The sequence below is a fragment of the Polistes canadensis genome, unplaced genomic scaffold (genome assembly GCF_001313835.1).
Source record: "Polistes canadensis isolate GaletaPanama2010 unplaced genomic scaffold, ASM131383v1 scaffold_99, whole genome shotgun sequence".
In the NCBI taxonomy this organism is placed as follows: Eukaryota; Metazoa; Arthropoda; class Insecta; order Hymenoptera; family Vespidae; genus Polistes; species Polistes canadensis.
The window spans coordinates 13,174-34,798 of NW_014569646.1; the positions used below are offsets into that span (position 1 = coordinate 13,174).

Here is a 21,625-nt window from a genome sequence, read left to right on the forward strand (position 1 = left end):
ATATTAATTAATATCAAGATATATCATCACACACATATATACTAGAAAGTTCAAAAGAGAATATCGAAGAATATTTGAAATTTGCTTATCATATTAAGTATGTTGTATATTTTCAATGAGAGAAGTTATTTGCGCCTTGATGACAAAAATATAATTAAGACTTACACGCCCCAAATATTATGCGTTTATCATGCAAATAATATATTTTTTCTCTCTTTTTCCTCTTTCATTTCTTTTTTCTTCTTACGTTCTTTTACATTCTAGATTCCAAAACCTTATAGCCTGATGAATGATTAAGTGGAATTTTTCGTGTAGAAATTAATGATGATAATTATAGAAAATTTTTTAAACTAAAAACCTTATAAATTTATATAATAAAAATACATTTAAAATAAATGTTATTCTATTCTTCATTTCATTTTTCTATTGAAATTGATCATTCGAAATGAGAGAATATTAATTGCACGATCCTTCTTTATATGCTTCTCTTATCTGTTAGTAAAACAAACTTACTTCGATATCAGAATCTTGTTGATCTCGAAAAAGGATATTATTGATCCAACAATCACCATGGCAAAATACAGTGAGTGGACCCTGTGCAGCAGCAAGTTCACTCATCGTACGGAAAAAGACATTGTCGTTTAGAAATACTTTTAATTTCCCTATAATTTCTTCTCTCCTGTTTTCCATACACTCAGGGAGACCTTCGGATACCATTCTTATGGCATTATTAGCTGCAGTTTTGTAATACTGTCGATACCAATCTTCATTCTCAATACGAAATAATACTTCTTGTATACCTTTGCCATCATTCGGGTTTGATAATTTTAAGAATTCTTCCGGTCTTTCAAAGCAATCAAAGATAAACAATAAATTAAATAAAAAAATAAGAAAATCAATATTTATATACTATCTTGTGTGTAAGAAATCAAATAAGAAGAAGAATAAATTTACCTTGTTTCTTTTAACGTTAGGCTAAGCGCATGAAAACCAGCCAGAGATTTCAATGCAAGTTTTAAATGTTCAAAATTAAGACCTTTTTGTCTATCTGCCATTTTAAAACCTCGTTCCCTTAAATCTTCCATTGCTATAAGATCAGTTCTTGCAGCATAGATTTTAGCGATACCATTGAAGACCTTTTTACCATTTACCTGTAACTGATTTAAAGCGGGCCAAACATACGTATAGAATGCAACTTCATTACGAAACAGAAGTTCACTTTTGAAAGCTTCCCTGCGTTCCTTGGATTGTGGCAAAACTTTATAGATGATTGCACATTCCCAATTATCCCATTTTCCAGTTTTGAATTGTTTTTTGCCTTTAGCACGAACACGATATAACATTGATGTATAATTATCACCCCTTCCTGATCCTGGTTCTTCTTCTACATTAGTAATCACCACGTCGGATTCATCTTTCATTATCAACTCACGTATAGACTCTAACGTTAGCCGCATAGTCTCTTCCTCTTTTTATATATTTTCTTAAATACTTACAAATATCAAATCCAATAAAATGATCCTATCTCTCTCTCTCTCTCTCTCTCTCTCTCTCTTTAACTTGCTTGAATGAGAACAGATATGACTGTCTTAGTCTTTAAAGCAGATCAAAGTGTTATGACGTTATCCTATGTGATGCAGGAAATAGGTATTTGAGTGACAAGGGATTATGCTCTCCCACCATCGTACAATCTAATTCATTAATCGTTCGAAACCAAACTCAAGGGACAAGGACATTACGATGTACATGTCGATCATCTGCATCATGTGATTTACATACCTTAGGGGGATAAAGCTACTAAATTATATTAATAACATTCATGGTAATATATATAGTTTCTTCGTAGAAATAATTTCATTATTTAATATACGTACGATTATTAGGTCTAATATTTTTTTTCACTTACAAATATATTACACGATATTAGATAGATTTTTTTTATTATTAATAAATATAAAATCATATAAGACACATATATATGTATATACATGTGCATTTAATGAATTCATCTGCTCGTGTTATCTAGTTACGAGAAAAATGTTCTAATAGTCAATGGTTTTATAGATTGGTATAATACAATAAAAAGGTCACAGTATGCATTTATAGGATTAGTTCTAATCGGATAGATTCAATTCAAATAAATCATTTCCCACTAAATTGATCAACTTCTTTTTCTCAGTTGCAGTTAGTGAAATAACATCATTTACTTTTTTAGCCATCAAGTCGGTTTCTTTTAAACCAGATTTCATTGACCATTCAATTAAAAGCTAGAAATCATCAAATTACATTAAAATAGTTCAAACATCTTATATATATGTATATATATAAAAATAATATGTGTATATATCTTACGAGGGCAATTGATCCGTAACTTTGGGAAATACAAATTTCTAACAATTCATTGATTTGTGTCGCATCTAATTTACCCGTTATCAATTCCTCATTGGATATCATGAAAGATATTATTTCATATGCTTGATTTTCCCAATTACCACGCAAGAGCAACAATAATATATCTTTCAAAATATCAATATCCCATATAAATTTTCTAATATCTGATTTTAGCTGAAAAAAGTCATTAATATTTATTTCATAATAATGCTGTGAGAGATTAAAAAGATAAAATATCATAAATAAATATAATTAATTATTAACCTTTCGATTTAATTGCCAGAAATCCCAAGCAAATGATGCAAATGTTTCATGAAGTGGCGAGTCTTGTTCGATATTACATTGACAAGTTAATTTAAAAGCTATTTTTACTATCTTGTTGTTAGTTACCATATGATACATATATATTTGCGACCAGAGTTTTGGTAAATTTTCTATAATTATTTCATTGGATTGAAGTTTCAAAGTTTCTAAAATGCTTTCTACAATAGAATTTTCTGGTACATAAATATGTTTGCTTAATTGATAATAAAATTCGAAAAACTTTTCTATTGGTAACACTGCCAATTTTAAGGAGACGTAGTGTCGGTAGTAAATGTTTTCCTAAAAACAAAAAAATAAAGGAACAATGAGCGAAATAAGTATTATACATAACAGAGTTATACTTTCAAACAATACGCATATTTTAAAACTTACAGAATACGCATTGGAAATAAATTTGAAATTGTTATCTTTTAGAAGAAGATTGTGGAGTTTTTCTCCTAATTTCAAATTAGTATCCATTTTAGCTACTTCCATAGCCATAGGAAAGAAGTTGGTATCAGCTGGATCACGTAATTCAAGGGTATCCTTTTCTAATACATTTATCATATCCTCTAAAATAGAGATTAAAGAATTGCCTAAACAAAGAGAATAATTAATATTAAATTAAATTATTAATTTAAAAAAAAAGACATTTTGTAATTTCGTATAAATATAATATATATATATATATATATATATAGTCTTACCATTTTTACTTTCTAAATGAAGTATATAGCAATACGAGGCCAACGATGGTTTTATTCCTATAGAGTTAAATTCTTTGAATAAAGTATATATAAAATCTTCTGCCAAGTTATAAGATCTCAATGAGTATACTATTTCCAAAGATGAATTCAATGTGCCTAAATTGGGATGTATACCATTCGTACTCATATCTTTCAGTATTTTGTACGTTGTTTTAATAGGATCTGTCGAATGTCCTAACACGAATGGTATTATTTTTATTATCGCGTTATACGTGTTAACGTTTAATGGTATCTTCTTTTCACAACATTGTGAATATAGTGGCCAAGCTTCTTGTATCTGTGTGTGTGTATAAAATACATTTAATATTATTACATATATTAATAGTTTTTGAAATTTAGAGGAAACATATAACATATATTATAAAAATATTGTCATACATTTAAATACTTAGCTTTGCCGCATATTAAAGCATTATATGCGGCAGCTGCAGTTTCTGCATCTTGTGACGTCAAGAAATTAAATAGTTTTTCAATATCTGCTGTGTTACTAAAATAAATAATAATTAAAACGATATTACAGAAATAAAATAATGATGTGTGTTAAGTAAGATTAAGATGCAGTTACGCTATCGGATTTAATTAATCCGATAAAAAAAATATTGAATTTAGTCTATTAGAATACGTACTTCCAAGTATTTTTTTTCCTTCGATCATCTTCAAACTTATACCATTTTTCCTCTTGAAAGGTAAATTCCATAAGATCCTTACTATTAGTAAAACATAACAATTCTAAAAGACTTTGTTTAGCTTTGGTCGACACATTTTCTTCCAATAAGTTATATATATGTAAAGCTTCAGTTGTTCTTCCATTTGATATCGTCCTTAACAATATTTCTTCTGAGACTTGATCTTTTTTTGTATACTCGACTGGTGGCATGAATTCCTGTTGAATTATTTGTTATATATAATATAATATCAATGTTATTTTAATAACATTTTAATCACATTTACCTCTATAGCAGGATCAGCAAGATCAGTTCTAAATAAATCACCATGTTCTTTATGAACCCACATCGCTGTCTTTCTACCTGATTCCAAAGATAATGCATAATGTCGTTGCAATTGTTTGGAAGTAGGTACTAAATATGGATCATTAAAATATTTATAATGTGGAGTAGAAGGATCCCTTGAGATGGTTTTTTCCAAAGCCTAAAGCGTATTAATTATTTAACATATTATCATAATTATTAAAAAATAGAAAAATACTATCATTTTTTACAAACCCTAAGGATATCTGTTGGTCCACGTTCTATTCTATCTGGTATTTTAATATCAACGTTAGAAGATGTTTTAGAAGACACTGTAGAAGACGACGACTGCAATCGTCTTAAAATTTTGTTAACCATCCTACATCAGGTGCAATTATATTATTAATAATGTCAAATAAAATAAAACATTTGTTATTAATAAAATATTAGACATGTTAATATAAAAAATAAAAGTAATTGCAAAATATTGTTTGAAAAGAAGAATAAATATGTATTAAATCATGAATTCTATATCAAGTTAAATTGATTACGTATAAATAATAATATAATATAAATATATTCGTATTTTTAAAATACTTAATTACACACCGGCATGACGTATTTGTTAAAAAATTCATTATGTTATTCCTATTCCGACCATTCAAATAGGTTAGCTTAAAGTTAGGTTAGTATTTAAACACGTTTTCGATATCAAAAGTATCGATATATAACACACTATGCAGTAAACGATAGTATTGCCATTTATGCATCTTCAGTTATTTGGTTGCCTATATACAGGCGTAATAGTATTAGATCTTCAAACCATTATTTATTTATTATAATACTAATATTATTTATTTCATTTTAATTATAATTATCATTAGATTATTATAAATCAATCTAGTAAATATATGATGCATATAGTTGTTCAAACTTTTTACATTTATTTATTAAAATGGTGTATACGATTATAGATCGTCGTATGTAAATTAAAAAAATATCAAGAATACGTAATGTAATTATTAATTTTTGTATATAATATTAATTAGAAATAAGCTAATACAAAAAATTATTTTCATATATATATAAGTATATATATATAATATAATTTTTAAAAGATATAAAAAATAAAAAGGTATTATACATGCTGCCCTCTACTTGTAATTTAAATAAGCGCGCTTTACAATATGGATCTACGTGCATCAAATCAAACGAGTTACGGTTCATTAAATAAAATCAGTTGAGATAAAATCGTGATATTTGAGAAGAAATTAATTTGAAAATAAGATTTAATGTTACTGCTTCAACGAATTATTCCAAGCTTAAATATTATTAATATCTTTACATTAAAACAGGTATATAACCACAATTTATTATAATAATTTTACTAATAATATTAATATATATATATATATTTTTCAATTATAACGTACATTAAATACTTTTTCATATTGCAGGGTGCGCTGCAGGCTACGACTATTAAAGTGAACGTAGTCGAATATTGTGTTTTAATTAGAAAAAAAAGAAGATTCTATGTTATTATAATATGAATTTGAAAAGTATTTTCATAGATTGATTTAATCATAGTTATTTCAAAACAATTCTAAACTTTGAAACTATGCCATTCAAAGAAAGTGTTATTTGTTCCGACTAGAAATACAAATATGAAAATAATATTTAGGCCAGAAAGATGGAAAAATGATAATCGAATTTTGAAAGTTATCGTCTTCTCAACTACCGTTGAAAAATAATACGTCTTCTTGCTTTTTCGGGTTCTCGTATCATCCTTATAATCCCAGGATCTTTATCCACCACCCTTGAAAACGGCACCACGACAGCTGTTAGGAACACAGTAAGGTAGAGAAAGAGATTCGTTTTCTCCAAAAAAACTGTTCTTTTTTTTATAATTTTTAATTTTACATATGAATGGTGTATTTCTTATGCAGGATGAACCCTTTGCCCTATTGGGGAAAGAATTGAATAAAATTTATAAGGAAGCTAAAACAGCATCGCACATACCACCCCAAATACTATGATGGTGCATAGCGGGGGAAAAAGAAGTACGTAGTATGATGAAGAACTGCAACGAGAAAGAGAAAGATAGATAGAAAGAAAGAAAGAAAGAAAGAGAGAGAGAGAGATAGAAGAGCATGGGTTCAGAACCGTGCCGTGAGAACATAAGTATGTGTAAGTTTGAGTAAAGATCTTTGCATGTATATGTATCTGTATATAGTGAGTGGGTAAGCGGATGTACGTAGAGACGACGACGCGTTACTCACGTAAGAAGCCAGGTGTTTTATTTCAAACCGTGGGACTCTTTAAAGGGGATGCTTGCGGAACGCGTTACACGCGTCTTCCACCGTAGGATATGAATGAAAAACAGGATTCGCGATTCTATGGGGAACCCTCTCCCTCCCCACTACTTTTATTGTGTTTCCTCATTCGATCGAACGTAACGTAAACCCCCGTTTCTTCTTACCAGGAGGAGAGTGTTCCTTTTGATCAGGTTTTTCTTCTTCTTTGTACTTTTTTTTTCTCTCTCCTTTTCTCTCTCTTTCTGCATATGAGACGAATTAAAATGGCCGGATCTAGGCGTAGGTACGCATACAACGCATATCAAGAAAAAAGAAAGAAGGAATGAGAAGAGTATGCATGGAAAGAAGGACCCCAAGACGAAAGAGAGAAAGAGAGGAAAAGAAAGAAAGAAAAAGAGAAAGAAGATGGACTGGCACGATCAAGAGGGATCGGTCAGTGAGTGGTAGACAAAGGAAGAAGATGTATGTATAGATATATCAAATGTACACGTGTATACCTGCATTATGCATATATACATACATATATATATATACTTATTATACATCAAAAGTGAGAAAGAGATGTATATTTATATATATATATATATATGAATATGGATATGTATATATACGTATACACTATATCAAAAGCATTTCTTTTTCACGCCTAAGGCATGCACGGTCGAGCAGGAAACCCGAATCTTAGGAGCCTACGAGAACAGCGATCATGTGAATTCGAGGTTCTCGCGGCGAGAAGAATCCTTTTCTTTCATCTTTTTTGCCCGTTCTCTTCTTTACCTTCTTCCTTCTTCCTTTCTCGCATCATCCTTTTTCTTTACCTTTACCTTTACCTTACCTTACCTTCCTTCATTCCTTCCTTCCTTCTTTCTTTCTTTCTTTCTTTCTTTCTTTCTTTCTTTCTTTCTTCTTTAGCGTACCTTACCTCTACCTCTGTCTTCCTCTTTTTTCACTACTGCAACCGTTTCGTGGAACGGTTACGTGTAGTGTGTGAGGAGGAACACAAAGGGATGTGCGCAGCTTTATTTCCAATTCGTGTGATCGTTAATAACGATCGGCCAGCTAAAGGATCCTTGTTATTTGTCGAGTTTTACCCTTCCAACTACGATACAACCCCTTCGTGGAATCCTTTCACTAATACCACTACAACTACTACTTTATACTCGCTTTTTATTAATGTATTTAACTCTAAATGTTTTTTTGTATTTTAATTCTTACAGTAGATATTAAATCAATATTTTTACATATTGGCCAATTTATAGAAGATACGTTTTTTTCTAATCATCGAGGGGTTACGTTGGATATTTCCTTACGTATACATGTTCGCTAGCTATTAAGGTCAAGGTCACTCGAGGATGAACGTGCAAGCATTCCTTTTCAGGAATCCTATATACAACACACACTTGGTGACACACTAATACCAATAGAATATCATACCCTTACCTGTTATCCTTTATACGTATTGTTTTCTTATTTTTATTTTAGATGGAATTAAACTCGGAAGGAAGATAACGGTCATTTGAAAAGGAAATTCAAATGGAATACATCATTTATCCTTAATAATGTATGTAATCATACTTTTATTATTATCTTAATACAAAAGATATATCCAATAATGAAAAAACATTTGCTGTTAAGATTGTTTGTATGTTCTTGGGGATGAAAAACACAGAAGATCGACGAAATAGATTTTTTATTGGACAACAATTAATAAAAAACAATGTCATGAACATATAAAAAATTAACAGGAAATTAAATGAAATTTAAATTGAAATCAAACCGGTTAGATGATATTGAGTAAATTTAGCAGGCCGGGACGAGTGCAATTTGAATTAAACCATACAAATCATGCCCCCATCCTAGCCTGCCAAAGATTACTCTTTTAACGTATTTTTTTATTAGTTTGTTCTTCATTTGTTGATCTTCCAGATGTAACAGAATGCATTCCGATAGGCCGGGACCAGTGCAATATTATTCAACTAAGAAGCTAAATATTGACACAAATCTCAGCCTATCTTCGGTGCAAATTTCACTTACACATACCCATATATATGTAGATACATGTATGCACGTCCTTCCATGTAGTGTCTTATTTCCTTCATCGAAACTGGACCCAAAATAACGTAATACTTAAGTTGTAACAGCCCAAGCTTCGAGAGCAGATATTTAGTTATGATTTGCAATCCATGGTCAAGGAATGGGTACACGGTTGGCCACGTTCAAGAGTGGGGTTACAAATCGACTCAAATTTCGGACAGTATAAAACCGCGTCTGCTTTCATCTCTGAGCTGAACAAAGGAACTATATATACATGTATACCTTTACCTACACTATATTACCTTTCTTAAACTCTCTAAAAAAGGGTCCAGAAGATTTTTCATTCGGATATTTTTTTTGTCGTACTATTTTTAAAACTCACAAATGAAAATAATTATCAATAAATCTCGTAGCACATGTTTTTCAAATACAATTTTCATTTGTTAAAAAATTCAATTGATGTTTTATAACAGTATAAATGATAATTTGTAAAAAAAAATGATAACTTACGAATGAAATCAATTTCAGGAACAACTTTGCGTGACTCTGTAATGAAAGGGAGTTACACACTAGGAATTCTTGGAATTTGGATGGTATAACTAAAGGAGGGGATCTATGAAACAATTTGCCTGGCCTCTTGTAAGCTCTGTTAGAATCTTCGACAACCACAACCACGACGATGATGATGACGACAACGACGACGAGGACGATGGAATACACCACCCAAGAGAGCCCTAATTTCGTAGGTTCGCGCGTTCTTGCCTAACAGAAAATGCATCCAGCGTCTCACCAAACTATATATCTCTGTATATACATATATGTATACATATGCGTGTATGCCTGTGTATGTGTGCACACGCGCGAGACCCTACGATTTGGCCTTGGCGGTTCGTTTCCAAATCGAAGAGCCCTTTCTGTTACATGTTTCTAGATATATTTCAAGTTAAATTATAAAATTAAGGAAACAATTTATATTTATAAAATTGATTCTAGTTAAATCCTCGAAATATTTTCAAATTCAAATGAATTTAATTTTATTCTTAATATTTGTTTTGTTTTATTTTCTTTGAAACGTACTTGAGATGAGAAATATGTTTATATGTTGTAACGACTTTACATTGAAACGTTTCTATTACTATGACCTATCCTGTTTCTGTTTTAAGTAAGCGTGAAGAGAAGCCCGGTTCCGAATGACGTTCGAACAACGCGCGTGTTTGGACGACTATGACGAACTACTATGACGAGGACGCGACTACTGATGGAAGAATGAGAGTGAGAGTAAGAGAGAGAATGAGAGAGAGAGAAAGCGAGGTGTGTGTGAGAAGTAGGGATAGGAAGAACACGGAGAAGCCACGCGTGCACATCATCCTCCCAACATAACGAGTAATTCAAAGAGAGAAAAAGAAAGAGGGAGAGAGATTATTCTTTCTTTTATAACGTTCAACGTGGAAAAAACATGCGATAACAATGAAATATATTCAATTTCATCGCGATATTTCTTTTACAATTATTTATGAGAACGTTATTATGTATGTGTTATATAGTATAAATATTATTTATACTTATATATTTGTTGGATTGTCCTTAAGAAAATGTTCGTAACGATTTTAAGGAAACATTTAAAAGCAAATATATTATGATTATTTTATTTTATAAAATTTTCCGTTATCCTGATGAAAAATTATATCTTTGATGTTTATTAGTTTGGGCTATTTTTTATTTAATATTAGTACTTAATTTGTTTCATTGCAAACAACAACAATTTTATTTTGTTTAGAATATATTCATTATTAAGAATTCATTTCCAATTCTACCTTTTTGAATATTTGTAATAACCGAAGGAATTTTAAAACGATGTACGCGACTTCAACTAAATAATTACCGGCTTTTAAATTGTAAGGACAACCTAATAAATATTTATGTATGTATGTGTTTATATATAGATATATATATATATATAGATTTATATAGATTTACACAAACCAAATCTCGACGAAAATGATCAAATATTTCTTCGAAACTCGAATCCTCTTGGGGGAACAAATTCCCTCGTGGGCCAACACGTTTACCTCTTCAAAGTTTCTTTTTCTTCTTTTCCTTTTCTCTCTTCCTCTCTCATTTATGTGTACATGTTAAGAAGATGCGAGGAATCTGTTCAACCGTGTTTTCCTTTCTCGACCTTTTCTTTCCTTTTTTTCTTCACAATAATAACGCACAAACACTATTTAATTTAGCCGGTATTCCTTTCAGAATAACGACGATGCCTTCAGAAGATGCCTCGAAGAAAATTTAAAAGAAGATGAAGCACGTATTCTACAATATTCTGGTAGCTTGGAGAAATCCCGACTGAAGATGAAGATCTTGGAAGCTGATGGTGATCTTGCTGATGGTGAAAAAGAAGCAAAGATGAAGAAGACGATGCTTCACGTAGGAAGTTTTCGAGCAAACTGCTGCTCGTGGCCAGGTGTTCCTCCTCTTTATTCCTTTTGGCTGCCGTGAGTACATGAAAGCCCCTGGCTATATAGGTACCCGTAGGCTTCTCATCGGTGGTGGGGAGCTTATTCTTATTTAACAGAGCGACGACGACGACGAAGCAGGAGCAGCACCACCAACAGCAGCAGCAGCAACACCACCAACAGCAACAGCAGGATCAGCAACACATACACAAAGAAACAGACGTATACATACATGGGGCCTTCAAATCCTCCCCCTTTCCACCATTTCGTCCCTTTTCTCGCTTTCTTTCTCTCTCTCACTCTCCTTGTTTCTTTCTGTTGGGTTTCTTCATCTATCCGTCCAGTGTCCCTCTCTCCCTCTTTTTCTTTCTTTCTTTCTTTTTTTTTCTTCCTCTGGATCCCCTCTTACTTCATCACTTGTTTTCCTTTTGCTTTACCTACCATCCCTCTCTTTTTCCTCTCCTCAGCCGATACTTCTTTGTCGTATTCCGATCTACTCTGTCGAGGAGCCCGCCAAAAATTGTATCAGCTGTCCTGGATTTTCTGCTACGCACCTTTCAAGACCCAAACTATACACCATTTTTATTTGTTCCTTCCTTCCTTCAATCTTCTACGTACATCCCTCTTTATCCTGTGTAACTGACGATGAAGACGTTGAGATGATGATCCAAAAAAATATGAATCATCCTTGCAATCTGATTTATTATGACTGTTAACCGTCCAATTCCTGTGCTACTAAAAATTCATCTTTCTTGTCTAATTAATTTTCTTTTATATTTCTATGAGAATGGCTAATAATACATTTTTGTTCTTTCTATTTTAATAATGACAATAATTTTATGATTATATATATATAGTATTTATTAGCTACGTATGTTTATAGACAAATTAAAAATACTTTCATTATATTTATATATTCAAATATAAATATTCTCACTTAATTGTTTTCTTTTTATAATTACTTTTACATTTACATTTTTATTCGCTTATTTTCAAAATTACCGACAAATATATGTTACAGAATTATTATAATCATATTACGTGTATATATAATATACAATTGAAATATAATGAAATATATAATATATATATACATATATATATATATATATACAATAAACTATGTTCTCATTTGTAGATAACAAACTTGGTTGCTTTCAAGGACTATTCATCCGGTCGTTTCTTTCCTTCACCTGGGACAGCTGGAACTCAGGACGACCACGTGCTCTCGACTTCAACGAGCAATCCCAGCATAGCAGGTTGCAACGGTTTATCGTAGCATTATCGAATCGTTGATTAAGAGGAATCAACATAAATTCATTCACGAAAATTATACACACCTATAACTTAATACGTTCTACTACAAATGATATTTACTCGCTACTATCGATTATAATTAATCCTCTAATTGTGAAAGATTATTATATGTTACTTTGTAAGATACGAAGAATTTCTAAAGACTGCACAGTTTCATAACAAAGCTTAAACGTTTACTCGAGCAAACTAATTTTCAATTTGATTTTGCGAATAGTCGAAATTTTATAAAACACGTTAAATAATTCATTTCAATTGAATTTTATTATAATTGATGGTCGTTCGTCTCAACGTTCCTTCTTAATCGTTAACTCTTACAGTTTATTGTGCAATCGATGATAACATGTTCACACGGAACTCTACATATGTATTTAAATGAATCAGTGATTATACAAGTGGTCTTTCGTTTAAAGATATATATATATATATATATATATTGACATTTTGAAGGGGTTTAAATTATTTTACAAATAATATTTTATTTTATAACAACATACAGAACAAGTAAATATAATTTAATATCATAAAAAAATAAAAATAATAAAGTGTGTCAAATTAGATTATTGAGGATTATGCGAGATGAATGTACGTCAACTATCGATTGTTTAATTGTTTAAAGAAAATTGTTGAAAATCCCATAACAACGTGAATCCTGGGTTGATTCGTTACATCTCCGAGCTCTCAGATTGTACACAATGCATACATACATATAAATGTGTACATATGTATGTATGTATATGTATCTAACAGTAAGGAACAAAGAGAAATCCGATAGGAGAAAAAGAGCAAGGGCAGCGTCGAGTAGAGTTTATCGGGTAGCAGAATGTGTATTACTACTGCGTTTTCCTTTGTCACACGCGGAAGCGTGCCTGCGTGCGCGCGCGAACGCTCATGCTCGTTCGCATCAGAGTCCGATTAGGGGGAGAAAGAAAATGAAGAAAAGGGATGATTGAGAACCACTTGTAGGAGGACAGCTGCACTCTGAGCGCATCTGCTGTTAGTTGCGCGGGCACGCGCTTATATATATATATATATATATATGTACAAAAGTATATATACATATACTTTTGTACATATATGTCGACATTGAAAAAGAAAGAGAGAAAGAGAGAGAGAACCAACAACATATACTCAAATTCATCCACACATATAGAAAAAGGATATGTGCGCAGAAGCATACTCTTCTCATCGTTCCTTATTTCCACTGTTGTTCCTTTCCTGTCTCTACTTTTCATTATCCATCTCACTCATTCCATTTGATCCCCGTTTGATCTCTCCTTTTCCACCATTTGCTTCTCTCCCTTTACTTACCTCTCAACCCCTTGCATCCCTCTTTCCCTTTTTCTCTATCGCTGCACAACACCGGCCGCTTACCGAAACCCAACAGTTGTCCCTGAATTTATTTTCCAGATTGTACGCGCGTGTCCTATTCGTTTCGTTTCATTTTATTTCATTTCATTCCGTTCCATTCTTGCAAGAAGTTGACCTTCTTTTTATTATTCCTCTCTCTCTTGTAATATTTCTCACCCTTAACGGAGGAACTTCAAATTTTAGTATAACGACCATCGAGTGTCAAGGTGAACAGTAGATGTCCACTCACACTTTTAAATGTTTATATACTATAATATGTATTGGGTTTTATAAAATATTTGTGTCGATTGTCACAAAAAACAATGCTTTTATATTTGAATAACTCAACTAAACTTAACAATATGTTTTGGAAGAATTTGAGTAATAATTATAAATGTATATATAATTTGTAAAATAATCAAGTTGTCACGAACTTTCCATGCAATCTTGATAGAAGAAACGTATTTGATTCTACGAACACACCCACTCGCATTTATTAACATATTTGTATTGGATTTCATGAGAATTTAGTATCAATTTTCAAAAAAATATTCAAAGATAACACTTATACTTGTATTTTAAATTGGCTATAATTTGGAAAACAATTCAATACACACGCGCATCTATTTATATTGATAGAATAAGTGTATTTAATTGTGGTATATCTAAAGGCTATTGATTTTTATATTATAAACGAATATTTAAGTCTTCGTTGAATTTCGAATATATTTTGCAAGTATACCAGCTAACTTTTCTACGAACAGCGTTAAATCTTGTTGTGTATGTGCGTATATATGTATTTATGTAGAAGCGAGCAGGTCATTGTCGATGGTGCGTCGTAGCAAAGCGTTGCAGCTTGCCCCGAACAGGCCGGTTTATGTATGTATGTATGTATGCATATATGTACCACGTAGACCGACACCCCAAGGAGAACATTTTTCTTTGTTCACCATCGTCAGTCTGTAGGGATTTTCACGAACCATGAACAGAAAAAAGAAGAGAGGGACAGAAAGAGACCAAAAGCTTTTATCGGGAGAGCAAAAGACTATACGAATTTTCAAGAAAATGCTTAGATTTAACCTACCCCTTGATTTTCTCCATCTGTCCGGTTTTCTCTTCTATTCTTTTCTTTTGTAACCGCGCCTCTTCCTTTTCCAAACCGTGGCTATTACCACTCAAATGCATTTTTTCTCTTTTCCTTTCTCGTTTTTCTTCTTCTATCTTCTTTATTACCTTTTCTTCTTTTCTTCTCTTCTCTTTTTTTTTTTCTTTTATCCTATTTTAAATCTTTTTTCTTCTTTTCCTTTCTTTATTTCTGTCTCTCTCAAACTCATTCTTTGATCATATACCCACTACGTCACTAAGTTTCAAACGGTTCTTGGTCCCTTATTCCTATACCTGCTTTTCTCGTCGTGTTTAAGGGCTCGTCAACAAACCCCCTTTATCGAGCTCGCAGCCCCAGATTTTGGATTCGTTCTTCGCATTTATCTATGCAATATACAAGGTATCCAAGTTTTTTTTTCCAGACCAACGTTGTCAGCGTATTCTGTATATGAAAATTAGAAAATAATGTTATAAAAATGTAGAATATTTAAAGGCTTATACAAAAATTGTGATATTAGTAACAAATGTCTAAATTAATTTAACAAAGATTGTTCTTATATTTCTTCCAATTGATTAGATTTACTTTTTCTTATAGTTATTTATGACGTTTACTTTTTCGTAACAATTTAAGTTAATTCCAATCAATATCAGTTCTCTTTAAGTTTCCTCCGATGAAATTCTACTGATCAAAATGCCGAAAATATTTTTAAATCAAAAATATGTGGAGATTCATTACGTGTATGATTTTCCCGACAGAAATACTTGAACTGTTGTAAAAGAGTATCAAGACTGATTTCCTAATAGAAGAGTCAAACATTGCTCAGTTTTTTCGAATATACATTCACAATTACGTTCGTTTCGTCCTAAAGCGGTATACCAGACTTACATTCGCGTAAGTGGTCGGTACTTTGAACAAGAAATTAAGTGATTAACAATTTGTGTCGTAAATTTTTAAAATAAATATTTAAAAATGATCTATATTATTATAAAACATTATTTTCTTATTTTCGTGAACAGAATACACTGACACCGATTGGTCGGGAAAATCTCGGACACCCTTTATATATGCATATATATTTTTTTCTTTACCCTTGGAAACTGCTACATAGGAAAAAGAAACCTTTCCTTTCCTAGACAAATTTTCTGGTTCATTGTTAAAAAAAGAATTTTCCTACCTTTCCTAAACATGTATTTTTAAGAAAAAACATGCGTTCTTTATCTTGATTATTTTTTATTAATTTTATATTTATTTGTATACATTTGTTAATGTTTAAAAGTATTTCGTATCACTTGTTAATACTTCTATACTATTGAATTATCTAGAAAGTTCGTGTCGATAATATTTTAAGTATATGATACATATAGGTATCATATGAATGAACAATTCTTTGCATACGTGGAATTATATTTCTTTTGATTAGATTTTAAACAAATTAAATAATTCCATTAGTGGAAATTAAACATTTAAAATAACACATTATTTTCTTACAAAATGCATACTTATATTAATTGTTATTAATAAGGTTTCAATCAAATCAGATATTCATATAATTAGCGTTTGAATTAACATATACAATTGCGTTTATTACATCCAGGGAAACAATACTTATCTCGTATTATTTAATTTTTAAATATTTCAAGGAATATTTTTAAATGTATTGGAATTCTTATGAGAGTATTATTTTGTATCCGCCAATACTACACCGTATGCGTTTTACACGCCTTGGAGGCCCAGATGGCAAGCGCCGCCGATCTTCTGTTTAAAATTTGAACCACGAGTAGGAACTGCGCTCATTCCCCTACCACCTGCTCGGTACCTATAGATCTAAACTATTTCCTATATAATACAATTTTTTGTCGGCCTATCTAACGATCTTTTGTTTTCCTTTTATGTCGATATATCCTAGAAAATAATTGATTACACTTTCGTGACTTTTGTTTCTTTTTTTCATCTCTAAATTATCTGTGTAGCATATTAATTTTCTATGAAATTATTTAATTAATTTTCTTACATGCTATAATGGCCGATAAACATAATGAATAATCAAGAATGAAAATAAAATCGTATAATAGGAAGAATGTTAGATTTATAGGACTATAATAAAATGATTATATTTTGAATGGTATCATTGTATGATATTTGGATAATGTTAAGGGTCCACGCGTTTTATTTGTTAATTTTTATTAAATGTAATAGTTGTGAAAACAATTGTTAGATAAATACAACGTTACAGTTTAGGATAAGTTTGAAAAGATCTTTGTTCATGAAGGAAATGGGTCTGCTACGCAAGCGTAAATGCTCAGTGTACGAACACTATGTTCTCTTCACAACCGGAAGTTGAATGTACGTAATGTTTCTGGGCGCGCCTGCTAAAGCTATTTTTCGCTTCACTGACAAATAAAAACAATATAATGATCGAGCATAACTCGATGCGCATACTTAAATAATCTTCTAGTTTTTCTATAACTTATAACTTCAATTATTATTTTTCATTAGTTTTACATATTTATGCTGTTTATAAATTTACAATGAATTGTATATATATATATATATTTCATTATATATTTAATGACGATAAAAAGTAATTAATTTGAAAGTTCGAATAACATTTGAGTATTTTAATAAAGCATTTAAATTTTTGTATAATGTAGATATAATAGCAATCTGTTTTATCGATCAGAAATATTTGTTAGCTCTGTTGGTAAACATCTGAATTACCGATAGTACATTTCTTTTTCTACTTTATCAACGGTACGCTTAGTTTCTACCTTATCGATAATCAATCGATAATCATTTGCTACAGATGAAAGCCCGCAAAATTAAATAGGTTAAAACTTTCACTTTTAAATTTAATCAAATTTAACACGATTTCTTTTACGATGTTTACTCTAGAAAGTAATTTTATTACCCGTATACGTATTCTACTAGTATTGTTAATATTATTTCATTACTTATTAGCATAAGTTTATGTAAGATTTTGCTTTTATTAACATATGGTATAACATTGATTTGATATTCTATCAAAAATAATATATATTAATTCATACTTTTATATTTTTTAGGTAAATTAATATGTTATGTACAACATAACATAAAGAATAGAATTTTTTTTCAAAGATCTGAATGACAAATTGAGACACATATTTAACTTAAAAAATAATAAAAATTCATCATGGATAAAGTTAAAGACAATACTGTAAAAGTTGTATTTTTTTCTTTACTATTAGATTTATTAGCATTTACTATGATATTACCTTTATTACCAGCTCTATTAGATCATTACAAAGTATTGAGTAATAAAGGATTGTATTCTATGATTTCGCACCACATCGAAAGCTTACGTATATTCTTAAATGCCCCTGACAAAGTTGATACCGTGCTCTATGGAGGTATATAAATATATTTATAAAAAGTAAAATTAATTGATATTAACAGAGTGTAAAAACTATGAAATAATGTTTTATTTCTCTTTAGGTTTTCTAGGCTCTATGTACTCATTTTTACAATTCATAAGTTCACCGATAACAGGAGCACTATCTGATACTTATGGACGGAAACCATTAATGTTAATGTGTTTGACAGGTATTACACTATCATACTTATTATGGGCAATATCAAAAAATTTTGGCATATTTGTATTGGCCAGATTTGTTGGCGGTATCACGAAAGGAAATATTAGTTTATCCATGGCTATTATTTCCGATGTTACATCTCCTGATAAAAGAGGGAAAGCTATGGCAAGTTAAGGATATAATGCATTAACTACTCATATACTATATAAAAATATATAATCTATATTTTTTCATTATAATGTTATTAGGCTCTTGTGGGAATAGCATTTTCTATTGGATTTGTTGTTGGACCTATGATAGGAGCATTTTTTGCATGGATTTCCAGTGGCAATAGAAATGAAACGTGGTACGTGGTACCTGCCTTATTCGCTTCTTTTCTTGCTGCAAGTAATTTGTTATACGTTGTATATAACTTAAAAGAAAGTTTACCCGTTAAATCTCGAGCTAAAACTGTCTTAAGCGGATTAATCCAATCAGTAGTTTATATTAATCCGATAGATCTTTTCCAATTTACTATTGTATCTGGATTAAACGATAAAGGTAAGATAAACGATAGTTTGCTTTTGTTTATTATTAACAATAACTATTTTTTAAGAACACACAGTGACAAATATTTAATTAGTTTCTAAATAATTCTTTATACAATTCTGTTTTGTTTATTTTAATTTCTTTTTATTTTATAAATCTCCATAATGATTAAAGTATATTATTTTAGAGCGACATGATTTAAAGGTATTAGGTCGTACATATTTTATCTACTTGTTCATCTATAGTGGATTAGAATTTACCTTAACATTTCTTACTCATCACGTATTTAAATTTACGAGTATGCAACAAGGATATATGTTTCTCAGTATTGGATTAACTATGGCTATTTTGCAAGGAAGTTGGGTCAGAAAAGTTCCTTCGCATAAAACTAAAACTGTTGCTGAGTTGGTAATTAAAATTAATATAAATATACGTTCAAATAAACCTACATTGTTATAAACGTCTACATATTAATCTATGATATGTCTTTATAGGGTTTATGGTTAATAATTCCAGCCTTTATATTTATCGGCTTAGCAAAGAATACAATAATGTTATATTTTGGAATATTTTTATTCGCTGTTTGTAAGTTTATATGTTATTTGTAATACAATTTATAGGTTCATATAGAAGATTATTTTAAAATTTTAATAATATTACACATAATGCATGTTAACTTGTAATATTTTAGCAACGGCTATGGTTGTCACTTGTATGATGACATTAGTGACAAAAATAGGACCAGAACATCAGAAAGGTACGATAACTGGAATATTCCGCTCATTGGGTGCTTTAGCACGTGCAGGTGGACCACTTATAGCTTCTGCGGGTAACTAATAGTTTTGTTTATTATTTCTTCTTCTTTTTTCTTTTTTGTATACGTACGTGTATTTTTTATTAATATCTATAATGACTTAGGATTTTGGTATTTTGGAAGTACTGCAACGTACCTCATTGGAGCTGTTTTTCTTTTACTGCCACCTCTAATACTTCATACTATGAAATCTTTATAACAAGATTTCATATTGTTAACATATTTTTACTTATATATATATATAAATATATATTTTTATATTTACGAATAACGTTCACACAAAAGTGCCCTAAAGTATTATTTACTGTTATACAAAAGAAATTTTAATAACTAAAGTTATTTTTATTAAATCATTCTATGATTCATGTTCAGACAAACATGTATACATAATTTTAAAATTTTATACAGAGATATATCTGCAGAAATTGTTTTAAAGTGTATATAAGATAATTATTATGAAAAGAGTATTTTTTAAATAGTATTATCTTGTAAGTATTATCAGTTTTGTATACTTGTATTGTCAAGCATTGTGTGTATACAAATTTATTTAAACTTTATATATATTATAATTATATCTAACAAAGAGTAAAAAGTACACTTTTTTAATGCAAGTATTTTTTACTCTGCCAAAATTCTTTGTAATACACAATCATCATAGAAAAGAAATATTTTATATAATCACTTATATAATTTTTAATATAATATAAGTTTTATATGCACTTGTTTATCAACTTATTTGTATAGGTTACAATTATCGTACCAAACAAAACAAAGTTCTGCTATATTTTTATATACATTTTTTTATTACATAATTCATTTATTACATTATTATTTAAATTCTACATACATTTACCTTACGACTTAAGAAAATTTAATTAGAATAAAATATTAATGTAGATATCAATGAAAATATTTTATCCAAGGATTTAAAATTCCCGGTACGAAATTCTGTATTCTCATTGGATATTCTTATATGAATGATTTAATTTCATTGGTTTACCAAAAAAAATGAAAAATATTAAAAATCATTAATAATTATTTGTTAACAATTCAAAAAACTCTATTAAACTTAATAATTATAATTGAAAAATTTAGAAAATTCTAATAAATAGGCGAGACGCCATATTGAATAATCGACTAATCAGAAAGCAGTATTGCTAGTGACTCATCAGAAAGCAGTATTGTTAGTAACCTATCAGAAAGCAGTATTGTTAGTAACCTATCAGAAAGTCAGAATTATTTTATAGAGACATACTTCTTTAATATTTGTAGTTCATTCCAAGCAGATCGTAATTCGTGCTCGTTGGTTTCATGACCACTCATACCATTTTTATTTATATGTAGTGTGGGGTAACGAAGTCGTGGAATATCGTGTTGGTGGTTTACGCTTGTGTTTGAAATATAATATTACATATTTTAATCCAGTTATGTAGTTGTGGCGTGATAAATAATAGTATACAGAATAGGATACATTTCCGTAATATCAATACTGTTTATATTGATATAAACGGTGAACGGTCTAGTGATCACTGTGTACACGATTAATTTTTTCACGTCTGTGCTCAACATAAAATGGATTATCGCCCAAAGGTATATCTTTAATCGATTTAATATTAACTAATAAATAAACATTTTAAATAATGTTAGATTTATTTGAACAAAAGTCATACAAACTTTGTTTAACGTATATTTCTATATATATATATAT

The 21,625-nt window shown here is 30.2% G+C and overlaps 4 protein-coding genes and 1 long non-coding RNA gene across 9 annotated transcripts in view; 3 read left to right on the forward strand and 2 right to left on the reverse strand.

The window, feature by feature from the left end:
* The window catches only part of LOC106787387, a 2,788-nt gene extending 1,248 nt beyond the window's left edge, over window positions 1–1,540 (reverse strand). Inside the window, exons 1-2 of the mRNA XM_014749707.1 lie at window positions 955–1,540; window positions 514–844 (exon numbers count right to left, since the gene is read on the reverse strand). Coding sequence (XP_014605193.1) covers window positions 514–844; window positions 955–1,457 — 834 coding nt within the window. The 5' untranslated portion in view covers window positions 1,458–1,540. The remainder of the gene's footprint in view (window positions 1–513; window positions 845–954) is intronic.
* Window positions 1,497–5,163, reverse strand: LOC106787386 (protein PTCD3 homolog, mitochondrial). Its single transcript, XM_014749706.1, has 10 exons — window positions 5,039–5,163; window positions 4,685–4,808; window positions 4,413–4,610; window positions 4,088–4,344; window positions 3,840–3,948; window positions 3,402–3,738; window positions 3,088–3,290; window positions 2,656–2,994; window positions 2,353–2,565; window positions 1,497–2,267 (listed from the first exon to the last, which is right to left on the reverse strand). The coding sequence occupies exons 1-10, from the start codon at window positions 5,065–5,067 to the stop codon at window positions 2,115–2,117; spliced, it is 1,962 nt and encodes a 653-aa protein (XP_014605192.1). The 5' UTR covers window positions 5,068–5,163; the 3' UTR covers window positions 1,497–2,114.
* Window positions 5,164–5,623: 460 nt separating this feature from the next.
* Window positions 5,624–12,940, forward strand: LOC106787421. 4 transcript variants are annotated; one of them, XR_001381777.1, is made up of 7 exons: window positions 5,624–5,784; window positions 5,887–6,286; window positions 6,376–6,616; window positions 8,227–8,305; window positions 9,307–9,524; window positions 11,029–11,273; window positions 12,373–12,940. It is a non-coding gene; the product is annotated as an uncharacterized LOC106787421 (long non-coding RNA). The 4 variants fall into 4 exon arrangements; XR_001381776.1 differs by having other exon boundaries at window positions 6,376–6,610; XR_001381778.1 differs by having other exon boundaries at window positions 6,376–6,610; window positions 11,029–11,242.
* Window positions 12,941–17,826: 4,886 nt separating this feature from the next.
* LOC106787349 (major facilitator superfamily domain-containing protein 10) lies at window positions 17,827–20,304 on the forward strand. The gene is made up of 8 exons (XM_014749637.1): window positions 17,827–17,972; window positions 18,066–18,392; window positions 18,478–18,740; window positions 18,824–19,115; window positions 19,291–19,511; window positions 19,598–19,688; window positions 19,795–19,932; window positions 20,022–20,304. The coding sequence occupies exons 2-8, from the start codon at window positions 18,176–18,178 to the stop codon at window positions 20,114–20,116; spliced, it is 1,317 nt and encodes a 438-aa protein (XP_014605123.1). The 5' UTR covers window positions 17,827–17,972; window positions 18,066–18,175; the 3' UTR covers window positions 20,117–20,304.
* Window positions 20,305–21,192: 888 nt separating this feature from the next.
* LOC106787406 (serine/arginine repetitive matrix protein 1-like) overlaps window positions 21,193–21,625 on the forward strand; it is a 7,395-nt gene continuing 6,962 nt past the window's right edge. For both annotated transcript variants that reach the window (XM_014749743.1, XM_014749742.1), the window contains exon 1: window positions 21,193–21,507. In XM_014749743.1, coding sequence (XP_014605229.1) covers window positions 21,490–21,507 — 18 coding nt within the window. In that variant the 5' untranslated portion in view covers window positions 21,193–21,489. The remainder of the gene's footprint in view (window positions 21,508–21,625) is intronic.